The 13,980-nt window shown below is 47.4% G+C and overlaps 1 protein-coding gene across 1 annotated transcript in view; it reads left to right on the forward strand.

The window, feature by feature from the left end:
* Nucleotides 1–13,980, forward strand: part of LOC144105008 (multidrug resistance-associated protein 1-like) — a 156,264-nt gene that overhangs the window by 56,743 nt on the left and 85,541 nt on the right. The window contains exons 7-11 of the mRNA XM_077638229.1: nt 620–748; nt 1,913–2,077; nt 4,291–4,465; nt 6,610–6,864; nt 8,533–8,736. Of these exons, the coding sequence (XP_077494355.1) occupies nt 620–748; nt 1,913–2,077; nt 4,291–4,465; nt 6,610–6,864; nt 8,533–8,736 (928 nt within the window). The remainder of the gene's footprint in view (nt 1–619; nt 749–1,912; nt 2,078–4,290; nt 4,466–6,609; nt 6,865–8,532; nt 8,737–13,980) is intronic.

The following is a 13,980-nucleotide window of genomic DNA, read 5'->3' on the forward strand; positions in this document are numbered from 1 at the left end:
GATGCCGCTGAATTGGAAAGCGTGCCCTTAACAGCCGTCGCTTTAAAGTTGTGGAGGAGGACGGCGGAAAAGCCCTTCCGGTACGCAGCACAATAGGTCACGTAGTATTTATTATCGTCTAATTTAAAGATGCTTTTAATTAATAGAACACTTAGTAGGCATTTTTTACGAGTGCGGAGACTGAATAGGGGGAGGCTGGAAAAGAACCGGAAGCTGTCGCGGCTACTAAGGGAGCCCCAGTCATGTCCCAATAAGGCATTCCGAAGGCTATCGAAGGTGACCCGAACGCAAAGTTTGCAGCGTTAGATGTTTGGCAGTTTAATGTCCACAGGGCAAGAGGCGTCAAGGCTTTAGCAGGGCACACTGATATTTCATAGTTCGCCTATTCCTACTCCCTTCTAAGCCTGGTCCTGTGAACCAGCGGTAGGGCTTGCTTTCATCACGAATGGTATTTTTTGGTCTCAGAAGCCTCGGGGCTAGTGCTTCATTAGTGCCGCTATGTTCATTTGAAGGTCCAAGAAAATGCCGTCTTTGACCACTAAGCGGTCACCTCTTTCGAACATGGTTTGTCTCTGCGAAAATCACGTTATGCCCTTACATTATTTCCTTTCCCTACCAGCATGGCCATCCTGGGATTCATGAGACCACTCCAGATGTACCAAATGTGGTTCCTAGACGAATCCAACCAGACGGCCAAGATATCGGAAGACTTCTCCTACCACTTCGAGAAAGAGAAGCAGAAGAGAGGGTTAGTGGTTATCTTTTCATTAGTCCGCACTCGGGATCAGAGCCGTGATAATGCGCTTTGTGAAAAGTTGTAAAAGTATGCTAAATAAGTGAAAGCATTCTGCAATCTAGATAAAAAGAGGTGCATTCAAGTTAGAGAGCCTCAAGCAAAATACATTTGCGAGATAATTCGGCGAATTGATCTCACAGGACGCCGTGGGTCCTAACACACCAGCCGCAGCAGAGAATCTTTCCTTGACTGTATCCATGGATTTTCCGCAATGCCAGTGCCGCGGACTGGCAGCAGGTTTTAATGCGATAGCATTACAGTCCGCATTTCGCAAAAATGGCGGCATGCGTCACGAAATTCGCTGATTGGTCTGGAGGCGTCACGCGACTTCACAATCTGCCCACCGTGTCAGGTGGCAGCCGGCGCACCTGATTGTGAGCGAACAGTCCACCGTGGCAGGCGAGAATGAAATTAATTGTCGGTACATGGGGAGGTCGCGTGACCCGGAGACGTCATTACAACCTGCATACGGAAGAAAGAAGAAAGAGGGGGATGGAAAGGGTAAGAAAGAGAAGAAAAGGAAAAGAGACAAGAAATAATGGCTGGAAAATTCATTTGGAACCGGTTCCTTGCTTCGGCTAGCGAAGAATGTCTCTCTTCTGGGGGCACTTGGAAAAACAGGAGCACCAAGGTAGCAGTAATGGGGATCTCTAATGGAATCGCACTCTCCCCTTAAGATGCGTTAAGTGTCCCCCAAGTTTATGCAGCGCAACAAGTGACAAGAGACTAAGAAAGGGTTAAGGATGCCGCCATCGCTATTCTTGCCTCTTATTTCGTTGCACTTTATCGGTTGTCGTGCTGTACAAACGTATAATGTAATGCTGCCATCTAGCTTAAGTCTACACTTTGCAGCAGGTTATCGTGTAGTCCTCTCTAAAATGTGTACGCCAATGCCTGTTATCCTGTTATTTGCGCAATACAGCACGCAAAAATTAACACCGGTTGCGCCGGTCAGGCTCTGAAACTTAGGCAACTTAAATAACGTTCATTCGCCTATAAGTGCTTCTGGATATCTCGAAGCACTTGAATCTTGCTTCTAAAGCTTTGTCAAGTGCATAAATGAGCGCTCCATCTTCCACACTTAGCGACGCCACTTTTTTCCTTTTCTTGGCGCAGGGCTGTGCTGAGCAAGAAGCCCGACGCCGATGGCCGGCGTCCCCTGGTGTCCATGATCGGAATAATGACGCCTCTGTTCCGCACCTATTGGCTCGAGCTCACTCTCGTGGCTCTCGTCAAGCTGGTGGCCAGCGTGCTAACCTTCGTCGGCCCGCTCGTTCTCGAGTGAGTGCGCGCCTCCCACCGGGCCTGTTCACCTAAACAGTGTCTGGGCAAATGCGGTTAGCATAAGTCCGGTGAAAGGGTGAATAAGACCTCCTGTTGTCTTCTGGGTGAAACGGTCAAAGCTGCTCTCGCAGTAGCTGTAGCGTTCTCCTAATCAGAAAGAGGAGTCAGATACAAATGCAACCGTGGTGGCTCTATTTTGATGAAGGTTTATAACAAATTGATGCACGTTAAAATAAATATAATTGGTCAGAATTAATGCAGGCCCTCAACGAAACGCCTTGCATCATAGTCCAATGTCCGGCACATGCAGAAAATTGGTCTTGCAGGCAAACCTTAAAATCTTTTTCTACCTTTGCTTAAAATTGGTTCACCCCATTTTTACGACTAAATATTTTTGTATATTTTCTTTATTCGACTACTTCCCTCTGCCTTCTGTAAACGACTTTATCTCTCTAAACCCGCGCTTCAAAGCAGAATGTTGCGTCAGTGGTCACGAAATGCCAGCAAAAGTCTATTTTTTATTCACTAGCCTCTCCTTGTGTCTCTCGGCGCGAAAAACCTTACTGACATTTCGGGACAGGTACCGAATCTGGTATAAAGACAATCGGTGCCACATTTCCTTGCGCAAACCTGCTGGCAGGAAATGTAGAAGTCCCAATGAACATGAGTACGCATGTGCGTACGTCCCCCGGAAGCAACTACTTTTATGCAGGCCTCAGTAAATGAAACTTTGTCACTGCCCGCGAAAACGCACCTTTTCGCTATATATAGTAGCGGTTCGTGCTAGTTGGTGGCACTTGGTGGTTGGTACCTAACATACATAAAAGAAGTGTTAACTAATGGAGCATACCACGTTTTCCCACCGATTACAAATGACATATGTTGTCTTATAATCTGCACCATGCTTTAAACACATATCAGCATACAACGGAATACACAAAAGCTGAGCTGCGGAAATATTTTGTTCAAATGTCATTCTATGTCTCCACTTATTGATCGTTGAACGTTTGCTTGAGTGTTAATGTGTTTTTAACATATATATGACCATTTCAGTGTTCTCATTTTTTTAAACATTATTCGAGTCATTGGATATATGTGTCGAGAGTTTTCTTTATTTAATCTACTGCTTTATGTGTGACTGGTTTTGAAAATTTTCTGTACCTCTTGTGTGCTACTGCTTGTACGGGCTTCCTGGTCCCAGTCAAGCTGCCCAGGCAGCTTTCAGCCAGGAAACCCTTCAGTTGAACCTAGAAAATAAACTTATTGACTATTGACTATTAGTACGTGGTGGAAAATTACCTTTCCTAAAGCACGTTTGGGTTTCATTAAGTACCAAAAATTTTCGACGAAACTGTTCTCGACCCAGAAGCAAAACTCTTCAATTTTTTTGGTGATCTGGTATGGCACTGTGCTGAGTGCAAAAAAGTACTGAAGAAATTGAGCGCCTGCCCGAAAACTGTACTCACGGACAACTTCAATTGAGTAGAAGCTACGCGTACGACACACCAGTGTCCAGATCGGCGTGGGCCGCAAGCGAATGCTTGAGAACAGCAAACCTGCGAAAGTCGCGGTCGGCTATATGTCCTATGCTCAATATTGCTGGCTTGTGTATTACTACAGCGGCGGCGATTTTCACTTCTCTGAAGCAAGAACATCTCCATTAGAAGTTGCATGTCTACTAACTCAATATATGCGCCTAAATATGGCGTCTCCCGAACTAACAACGGTCGTCATAACATTGAACACCGGGGCACACGTACGGGTGGCCTGGGGTGGTTGATAGTAGCAGGTCAAGCGCGTCAGGGTAGACTGCGCATGCATTGCGGCGAGCGGAGTACAGGACGAGTACTGAGCGTGATCGCGCAGCTGTGAAACTCTGCAACAATACAATGTCTCTTCGCGCTTTCGATGCCATTGTGTTTAGAGGCCCGGGACCCCTAAAACCTTGGTCGAACGGCTTTCCCCTTGGCCTCTTGTGCACACTGGCGTGTGAAATATAAAAGAGTAAACAAACAACTCGCTTATGGTAACTACCAGCTGCTGTTCCTGCTATGCACGGCTTCGACGTGCTGCTGAAGGGCCCGAGTTGCGCTGAACTGTCCCGTACCTTCAGTGCGGAGAAATTTCTCTACCGAGGAAGCGGTGTATTCCCTTGTGTTCACTGCACCTCTGGTGCCTCGTGGGACCAACGTTCCTCTCGTTTATCACAGCATGCTGATCGCCTTCGTGAGCTCCAACGACCCCCTGTGGCGCGGCCTGCTGTTCGCCTTCACCATGTTCTTCTCCGCTATGTTGGAGTCCATCCTCAACGGCCAGTACGACTACCGCATCTACGTGATATCGATGCGCATGCGTTCAGCCATCATCAATGCTATCTACAAGAAGGTATTATGCGCGGCTGTCTTGCTTATGCATGATCGCGCTTAGTGTCGCGCTTGATATGCGAGCGTTGCTTCGCTGTCGTCAGGGTCGTGTCGAGTCCAATGGTATACTACCAATCGGCACGGATATTGAACTATGAATCAATCATAGTTGGCTTTGGGAGGGACATCTAAGCTGCGGTGACTCGAACATGCCTCCACTGGACATCAATGGCACTCGTAACAGTAGACGTGCTCTACCGATTCCACAAAGCCATGCAGGCATTGCCGAATCAGGGTGTAGAAGAGTCTTATGTGAAAATACTGGAAGATATCTATAACTACTACACACCTACCATAATCCTTCATAAAGTCAGCAAAAAAAAATCCAATAAGGAAAAGTGTCAGGCAGGGAGACACGATTTTGCCAATGCTATTCACCGCCTGTTTACAGGAGGTGTTTCGAGGCCTGGATTGGGAATAGCTGGGAATAAGAGTTAATGGAGAATACCTCGGTAATCTCCGATTCCCTGATGACATTACCTTGCTAAGTCACTCAGGGTATGAACTGCAGAGCATGATCAATGAGTTATACAGGAAGAACAATACGGTGTCTAAAAATTAACATGCAGACAACCAAAGTAATGTTTAACAGTCTCTCAAGGGAACAGCAGTTCCCAGTTGGTAGCGACGTGCTGGAAGTGGTAAGGAAATACGTTGACTTAGGGCAGGTAATGGCTACTGATCTCGTTCATGAGAGAGAAGTAACTAGGACAATAAGAATGGGGCGGAGTGCATATGGCAGTTTTCCGAGGTCATGCATGGCAGTTTAGCAATATCCCTCAAGAGAACAGTATACAACAGCTGTATCTTACCGGTATTCACCTATGGGGCAGAAACGTGGAGGCTAACGGAAAGGGCTCAGCTTAAGTTAAGGACACCGCAGCGAGCTATGGAAAGAAAACATACGTGTAACGTTAAGAGACCGGAAGCGGGCAGAGTGGGTGAGAGAGCAAACGAGGGTTAATGACATCCTAGTCGAAATCAAGAGGAAGAAATGGGCTCGGGCAGGGCATGTAGTGCGAAGGCAAGCTAACCGCTGGTCCTTAAATTAAGGGTAATGGAGTGGATTCCAAGAGAAGGTAAGCTTAGCAGGGGGGGGGGGCGGCATAAAGTTAGGTGGGCGGATGAGATTAAGATGTTTGTGGCTATACGGTGACTGCAGCTGACAAAGACAGAGTTAATTGGAAAAGCACGGGAAAGGCCTTTCCCTTGCAGTAGTCAGGCTTATGATGATGATGATGACACCATATTATTTGCAGCTTCTCCACGAATTGCGTACTGCTGTGAGACTATCTTATAATAATCGACATTTAGCAGAGATCGGTGCTTTTTTCCACCTACAGGCTCTCTTGGCGCCAGCGACGGACTTATAAATGGAATCTAAGGGCTAACTTAGCAAGACACCGGGCTAAAGTACAGGCGCTACAGCCAACGAAAGACGGGAGCTTTGTTACTGCCGGTATGAAGCTGTTCTGACTGACTCAGTTGGCGGGCACTCCTGAAGCCATCTAAGTGGTTTGGCAGCTATCCTGCAGCTGAGCGGGTGCGGACAGTAATGTGTGGCGCTGCACTTGGATGCAGGAGAAATGCGGAAACGCTCGTGCATTCACATCTCGGTACACTCCAAAGAGCCTGAGTTATTGGAAATTACTCCGAAGGCCTCAACCAAGATGCCTTTCCCAGACCAGATGTAGCTTTGTTGACATTCGAAATACTATTTTTTTTTCTTGTGCACACTTTTCCCGTAGCGCTTCTTTTATTCTCAGAACACCGCGAACTTCTGAGTTAAATTGCCTGTACTGGTTGACTTCGGAAATTGGAAGGGAGCAAAAAAAAAGCAGTGTGTAACAACCGGGACAAACCTTTGTGCTCCTTCCCCGTTACCTTTTGATGACGCAATTTCAAGGACGCTTGATGGCATGCTGTATTATTCAGACCAATAAGCAACTGCCACACTGAGTGTCTGTGCACTACTATTATGAAATGTAATCAACGGGATTTCCCAGAACCCCAACAAACAACACAATGTTGGTTTAACTTTCCCCTTGTTGACTGGTTTGTGCGTTCGTGATGACATATATACTGTCGCCCCTGCTTGCTTCGCAGGCCCTGGTTCTCTCCAGCGTTGCCAGGGGTGAATACACGACGGGAGAGATCGTCACCCTCATGTCGGTAGACACCCAAAGAGTGATGGACTACATCCAAGTATTCAACCTCATCTGGATCACCCCCCTGCAGATCGGCCTCGCGATCTGGCTTCTCTGGGGGCAACTGGGCATTGCCACATTGGGTGGCCTTGGAGTCATGATCATCTTGATACCCGTCAATGGTGCTGTCACCGCATACATCAGGAAGTGCCAGGTACGTGCAGAAAATGGCTGTCCATTTTGTACTTCACCAACTTGACAGAATATTTTGCCTTCTCTTTTGTGGGGTTTGGACCTGACTCCACTTGTCTCATTTCGCCTGTTTAAAAATTTCAAAGCGATCACCCTCACAAGCTTATCGGAAACAGAACATTCTCCTTTTACTGATCATGAGGGTGTGTTCGAAACGCTTTTTTTTCCCACGCACTATAGAAATTTGGGGTTCCCTTCCTGGCCCAACTCGTATTCTGCCTTGGAAATAATTTAAAGGTTCTGCGATTTGTAGCTGGCGTGTTCTTATTTAGCATTTCCATGTGCCTACACAGTCCGTTATGTCATGAGCTGCTGACTGTCAAGACTGCGTTTGTGAGTTGTGTTTTATTTTTTCTGCCGTATCTTTACGCGAAGCAGCGGTATGTGAACATAACGTAAATAAATGAACAAAATGGGCGGTTGGTATTCATTAACGCAGTGCATTTTTTTCAGGTGCGACATGAGCGTTCAGCAAAATCTTCTTCATGGGAGCGGCTGAACAAAATACCATGAAGAATGCAGGATTTATACCTTTATTTTCAAATCGCGCTACAAAGGCAACCTCAGAATGAAACTAGGCCAGCTAGCGCAGCTTGCCGTGTCGCTCAAACCGCGAATTCTATCGCATTGGTTATTCGCAATATAATGGGCATTTAAGCGGTAGCCTTGTTGATTGTGTACCTCAATTTCTCGCTAGTTTTCATGAATTTGATTTTGTGGCTTCGTTTTCTAGGAAGAGAACGCCGAAAATTAAAAAAAGACGCATTGCTTTAAAAAAGCTGTCTTCGAGCTTCTAGTAGAGAAACACCAATGAAGTGGATGTGATAGTGTTTATCTCGCGCATTCTGACGCTTTATCAAGTGTTACTGCTTTTTACGTTGTTTTGTAAGTTACCATGTTTAAAAACACGAACAATCTTCGATTCTGGGGCTTCTATAGGATGAGGAGCGTTTCATTGAGCTGCTGTACCTCCCGCTTTAACGTAAAACATCTTCAGGTACACCGTATTCCTCCACTCTGAAGAATGTAAAACTTTTCCATGTTTACCGCCCTTTTGTTGTGTAACAAAATTACAGGGGAATGATAAAACTTTGTGGGCCACTTGCTTGCTCACCGAGCTCCGTGGTGGTGGCAGATGCTCACATGGAGTGAGGCTATAATAGGATAGAACTATAGGGGATGCAACTTAAACTGTAGTCGGCAGCAATGAACCACGGATCTCAGGGCCCTCTATTACTCCGCTAGCCAATCGCAGCAGTAAACGAAAGAAACCATTGTAACGTTTCACTCTAATAAACAAGAAAGAGGCGTCAAAATTGTTGAGTTCAGAATTTAGTCTTGTGAATAGTTTTTTGTTTAAGTAACACGAAAAGCTTTAAAAAGGGATTATTTGCTTGTTGCGGAGGAACGTTTGTGCGGTAGGGGTGACTGTGGCTGGAACTTCACGCTAACATAAGGTCTATCCAACTATAACTCACGAAATTTGCAGGGATCATGAGGCCACAGATGCGTAAGGACTTGGAGGGTGCTGGGAGAACTCATTCTCACGCAGTGCAGCCAACTCGGCTGATGATGACTCTAGATGATGACTGACATTGAACGTGCGTTCTTGCTCTTGTCCGGACTGCAGGTTCAGCTGATGAAGCACAAGGACAGGCGTCTGAAGCTGATGAATGAAATGCTGGGAGGCATTAAGGTGCTGAAGCTTTACGCCTGGGAGATGTCCTTCCAGGAGCGTGTGCTCGCAATTCGCGAGGACGAGATGAAGTCCCTCAAGGTGCAGGCTTATTTCGGGGCGGCCATCATCTTCGCGTTTACAACCGCCCCATTCCTGGTGAGTGGACGCAGTGTTGGCTCATCACTGGTTTCACTTCTGCGCGTTTCACAACGGCTGAGCTTGAAGACTGTGCGGCGGCCACCGCAAGCGCTACCTATCCAGGAACATTTTAGAACGATTTATAGAGAAGCAGCGGTAAGCCGCCTCTTCATTAAACAGTCCATTAATTTTTTGTACGAATCTGTTGATATCTGAAGGAGCTTCAGAAGCGTTTTTCTTGAAATGTCCGGTTCTCTTCCCGGTCAGAATCGTGTTGCGCTCACATGGGCAGACAACTTTCGTGCTACACGCTGTGATATTCTCTTAAAACTAAAATTTTCAAAACTAAACTTATATGCTTTTACAGAACGATGTAAAGGTCGATCTTATAAATCGCTTTTGTTGCTCGGGTCTGATTGTAAATTTGAACCTTGAATTATGTAATCAGAGTAAAATATTTAAGAATAAACTTCGACAGTGCCCTTTGAGGGAATGATCGCCTCTCCCATGTTTGTAAAAAGCTACGAGCCGCCTCCTGTATACTTTAAAAAATTAGGTGTTACATGCCGCTTTAAGTACGGAAAGTATTGTAAGCGCTTTTGGTTATAGCATCCTGCGATAGAATATAATGGTTTATGGCCACAGTGTAGTTCGCTGCAAGCGTAGGATTAACTCTATCCTGCGTTCTCTGTTAAAAAATGTTGGTATGATTTGGCCTTGGTTCTAATTCTCATGTTTTGAAAATATTTTCACTGCCTGAACGTGTTTTGATAGAAACAGTTTTCTTGAAATATATTTGGTTTAGTAACTATAAGATCCCGTATGTTCCCATGTGGTCTCTTCGACCAAGGAGCCATGTTGTATACCACGACGGTCAACAAGATACAGTATAATTATTTCCAAGGGTTCGTGGCGCGAAAACTAAATATAAGTTAAAAATTTGTTGACATAAACTGATAACTAATGGTTTGATGACTTTTAGGCATGATGTTTCGCCGGTTATGGTGGAAAATCATGCGATCTCTGGAATGTGTTAATGACTTTGTTTTCTTCAGAATTCAGGAATGCATAACGATTTATATAGATCGTAATGGTGACGTGTTATTGCAACGCATATATTTGAAAATATTTTCTCCGGCATTTACATTTCCATGGATGTTAGGTATTGCCGTGTCCCAGACTTCCTCTCTTCCGCAAGACCTTTCATAGGAGAGTTATTCAATACTGAACATCTGTTTTGTGTGTTCTTTTATTTATTTATTTTGCTCTCGCAACTAATGTGATGTTTTGTTCAGTTTAATATGTCTTATCATCCTCTGTGTGTATGTATGCACGGTCCCGCAGCCTGTCCGGCTCTGCCGCTGCAGCCCTATATGAGGCTTTGGCAGGCCAGATGTTTGTACATTTTGTTTATGTTTTGCGCAATAAAGTATTATTATTATTGTTGTTCTCCGCACTACGAAGGGTTAGGTGCGCTGTGGCGAACATTCGTAAAACATAGTGAATCTTCCTGCAGAAACCTTGTTTGTGTTGCAGCTTGTGTCACACGTTAATGACCTCTTCATGGCTACCTTTTCAAGAGCGGTACCGTAGTTCAAACTACCAAATCTTGTATACAAATTGAGCTGCAGCTATTATAATCATGGCTTTGGTCCCGCGTTGCGATTCCATTTTTCTTCCTAACGTTTCTCAATAGCAACAGCGTATCATACTGTACAGACTTCTAGCGTGCAGCGTTACGCCAGCACGCTCGGCCTCGCGCGCAGATCAGAATTCGACAACTACGCGATCGGATCTACGTGCTGCGCCTTCTCGGTTTGTCGCTCCGCTCCAAGCTCTCTCCTGGCTCAAAGAGTACCAGACACCTTAGGCTTGTGTCTGGGATGCTCCCTCCACAAATTGGCGACTCAAGACTTCGAGCTGCCCCGCCTACGCCTACCGCTGCACGGAGCTCGAGACCCCGGCTGCCTTCGACGCCTGCCACAGATGTCGGTAAGCGACGAAAACAGCTTCCTCCACTGCCTCGTCGTTTCTGTCGTCCCTGCCGCAGCCCCCGCATAAGCACGACGTCTCCGCGCTTCAGCTGCCCGAATTCTGGACCTAGGACTCGGAACGCTGGTTCCTGACCATCGAGTCCAAGTTTCGCCTCAGCGGCATCACGTATCAGACGGACATGTACTATCATGCCATCAGTGCTCTCGCTCTTGTCACTGCTACGGTTGTCCGAAACATTCTGCGCTCACTGCCTGCTGATCGCCCTTGCGACCATCTACGAGCGGCGCTCATGTGGCGAATTTGTGAATCGGAGCAACGCCGCCTGCAACACCTGCTTCAGGTGGAAGAACTCGGCGGCCACAAGCCCACCGAGCTCCTGTGTCGTATGATGCACCTGGCTGCTAACCATTCTCCGCCTCTGGACGCATCGCTGCTGCGGGAACTGTACCTGCAACGCCTCTCTGAGCGTGTGCGCAAAATCCTTGGCGTGTTGACAGCAGAAATCGCCTCCCTGGTACAAATGGCTGACCAGCTGATGGGCGTCTTGCCTGCGACACCCTGTTCCTCCGCTCCTGTCACATCTGCGCGTTCAGCCACCGGCGACCGCATAGACCGGCTACTCGCCCCCTTCGCTGCGCTGAGCCGCGAGATCGACACACTGCCTTCTGACAGTGCTGTTCTGCGGGCACATCACGCTGGCGCCTCATCCCAGTCTCCGCACCACGAGGCACTCTGCAGGGAAGACCGTTCCCCCTGGTCTCGTCGCCGCCGCTCGTCTCATGCGCACTACTGTTCCCTCGCTCGCCACTGCTTGCAGCCCTGCAGTTTCTCAAGAAACCACCGTACCTGGGATGTGCCGCTGTCCACGGGCCCGGACGACCCCTTCCTGGCCAGCTTGGCAGCATGCCAGGAGTCTTCCACTGCTCGGACTTTCCTGCGTTTCCGATCTCGCTCTAAGCCGCCGGTAACGACTCCACCAACTGTGAGCACAACTCCCGCACCTGTTCCAACACTTCTACCTCCTGTCTTCTCACCATCCCACGCCTTCTGACCAGCTGCGACGGCTTCGTTTCTGCCACTTCCACTGTTGAGGAGCCGCACGACCCACATACTACTGATTCGACCCCATGTGCCGAAGCACACTTATTTATTCCGTCTTGCTCCACACCCGGGGAGCATTTTCACCCGGCCCTTCAGCCGTCCTCGCATCCAGACTTAGTGGCGGCGACAGCCCTGTCTTCTCGTCCGCTTTGCACCGTCGGTTACCATCCACCGGTAGAGAATGTACCGGCCTGCGAAGACTGTCCGGCTTCAGCAGCATCCTCTGTGCTTGCTGCAACGCCCACGTTGCCCGCAGTCACCATTACTGGCCCCCGCCTGGTCTATTTGACAGTATCGGAAGCATGCACTGCAGTGCCCCCGTCTGGGCCACATCTTCCTGATCGCTCTCTTCCGGACACCCATCACATTCAGCGGCCGGCCCACTGCAGGCTGCATTCACCGCGCTATTGTCGCACCTGCACGTCACCTGTCCGCAGCAGCCTTTCAGACACCCTTTGTCGCCGCTGTGGCTCTTTTGCCCCTCACCACTCACCCTCGGACACCCGGCATCAAGTGCGTTCGCCTTCACCCTGACCGCCTCTTCCTCGGCCATCACGCTTCAGCCTTGGCCGACCGCCCGAAGCCTGAGGCCTTTTACCGACAGCTCCACCCGGCCTCCTTCTCGCTTTACACACAGGCTTTCTCTGACGTCCCCGTTCCACCCTGCATACAACCTCGCTGTTCGTCAACGAGATCGCTCATCTCTTTCGCGAATTTGTCGCTAGATGGGGGAGGGGGGGGGCTGTAGCGTGCAGCGTTGTGCCCGGCACCATAAGAAGTCGACATACCCCAGCACACTCGGCGGGCGCGCAGATCAGAATTCGTTGGCTACGCGATCGGACTTCGGTGCTGCGCCTTCTCGGCTTGCCTGCGTGACAGACTTATTAATGAAGCAAGCATGCTAGCCTTCCAACTATTAATAGCTATTGTAGACTGGACACCTACCTTTCAAGCGACTGATACTGTATGAGCACACGATATATTCCTCCGTCATGTAGTATGCCTACGGGGCATTTTAAATATAAATTAATAAATTAAATGACCAAACATTATCACGTAGCTGCACGATAGTGCGTTTCCTCTCGTAGAATGTAGAAAGAATAAAAAGTGGGCGAAACCTCCCATTGACGTCACGATTTTAAAAAGAAAAATAAGTCTCGACAGGTGTTTTGCAGCCTTTATTAAAACTATATGACCGAAATATCATGCTGAGTTTAAAAAGTTATCAGCAAATTAAATTGCGGTATTAAAAAGACTCGAAATACTTACTATGAAAAGAAGTTTGCTAATGATTTTTAATAAACTTCCAAACGCACGGCAGACTGCAAATGCGCTAATGTCCAAATGCCGCTTAAAAAAACTTTTCTGAGCTGACAGTTGACGGCAGACCATGATCGAGAGGAAGACTTGCGAATAAATTTGATGAAGACTTTTTAAAATCAGAGGCTTTGTTGTTCCATGCTGAGTGGTTGTGATCATAGCCGGTATAATCATGGACACAATTTTACGGAATGTGGATTCGTAGAAAAGAATTTACTTCCTCGTCTCTCCAGCTGCTACTAAATTGCCATTAGTCCCATCGAATGGAGGACGCATGTCCGTTCAATTTATGTGCTATGGAAAGAAAAATGATACGTGTAACGTTAAGAGACCGGAAGCGGGCAGAGTGGGTGAGAGAACAAACGCGGGTTAATGACATTCTAGTCGAAATCAAGAGGAAGAAATGGGCTTGGGCAGGGCATGTAATGCGATGGCAAGAGAACCACTGGTCCTTTAGGGTAACAGAGTGGATTCCAAGAGAAAGCAAGCGTAGCAGGGGTCGGCAGAATGTTAGGTGATTAAGAAGTTTGCGGGCGTATGGTGGGCGCATCTGGCAAAATACCGGTTAATTGGGGATACGTGGGAGAGGCCTTTGCCCTGAAGTGGGCGTAGTCAGGCTGATGCTGATGATGATGATGCTTAAAAGTGCAAAAATAAATTTTTTACCCAACCCACATCTCGCAAACTTTTGTTCTTACTGTACATAGTATCGAACATCAAAAATTCGCTTTTTTGGTTCCCTACCGCTCAACCAGAAATCAACGGCCTTTTACTGAATCTGAAGAATGTCAGTGCATGTGCAGAGGACAGAATCTAATCGAAGACCATAACGTCAGTCTTCCATAT

This window comes from Amblyomma americanum, chromosome 9, assembly GCF_052857255.1.
Source record: "Amblyomma americanum isolate KBUSLIRL-KWMA chromosome 9, ASM5285725v1, whole genome shotgun sequence".
NCBI lineage: Eukaryota > Metazoa > Arthropoda > Arachnida > Ixodida > Ixodidae > Amblyomma > Amblyomma americanum.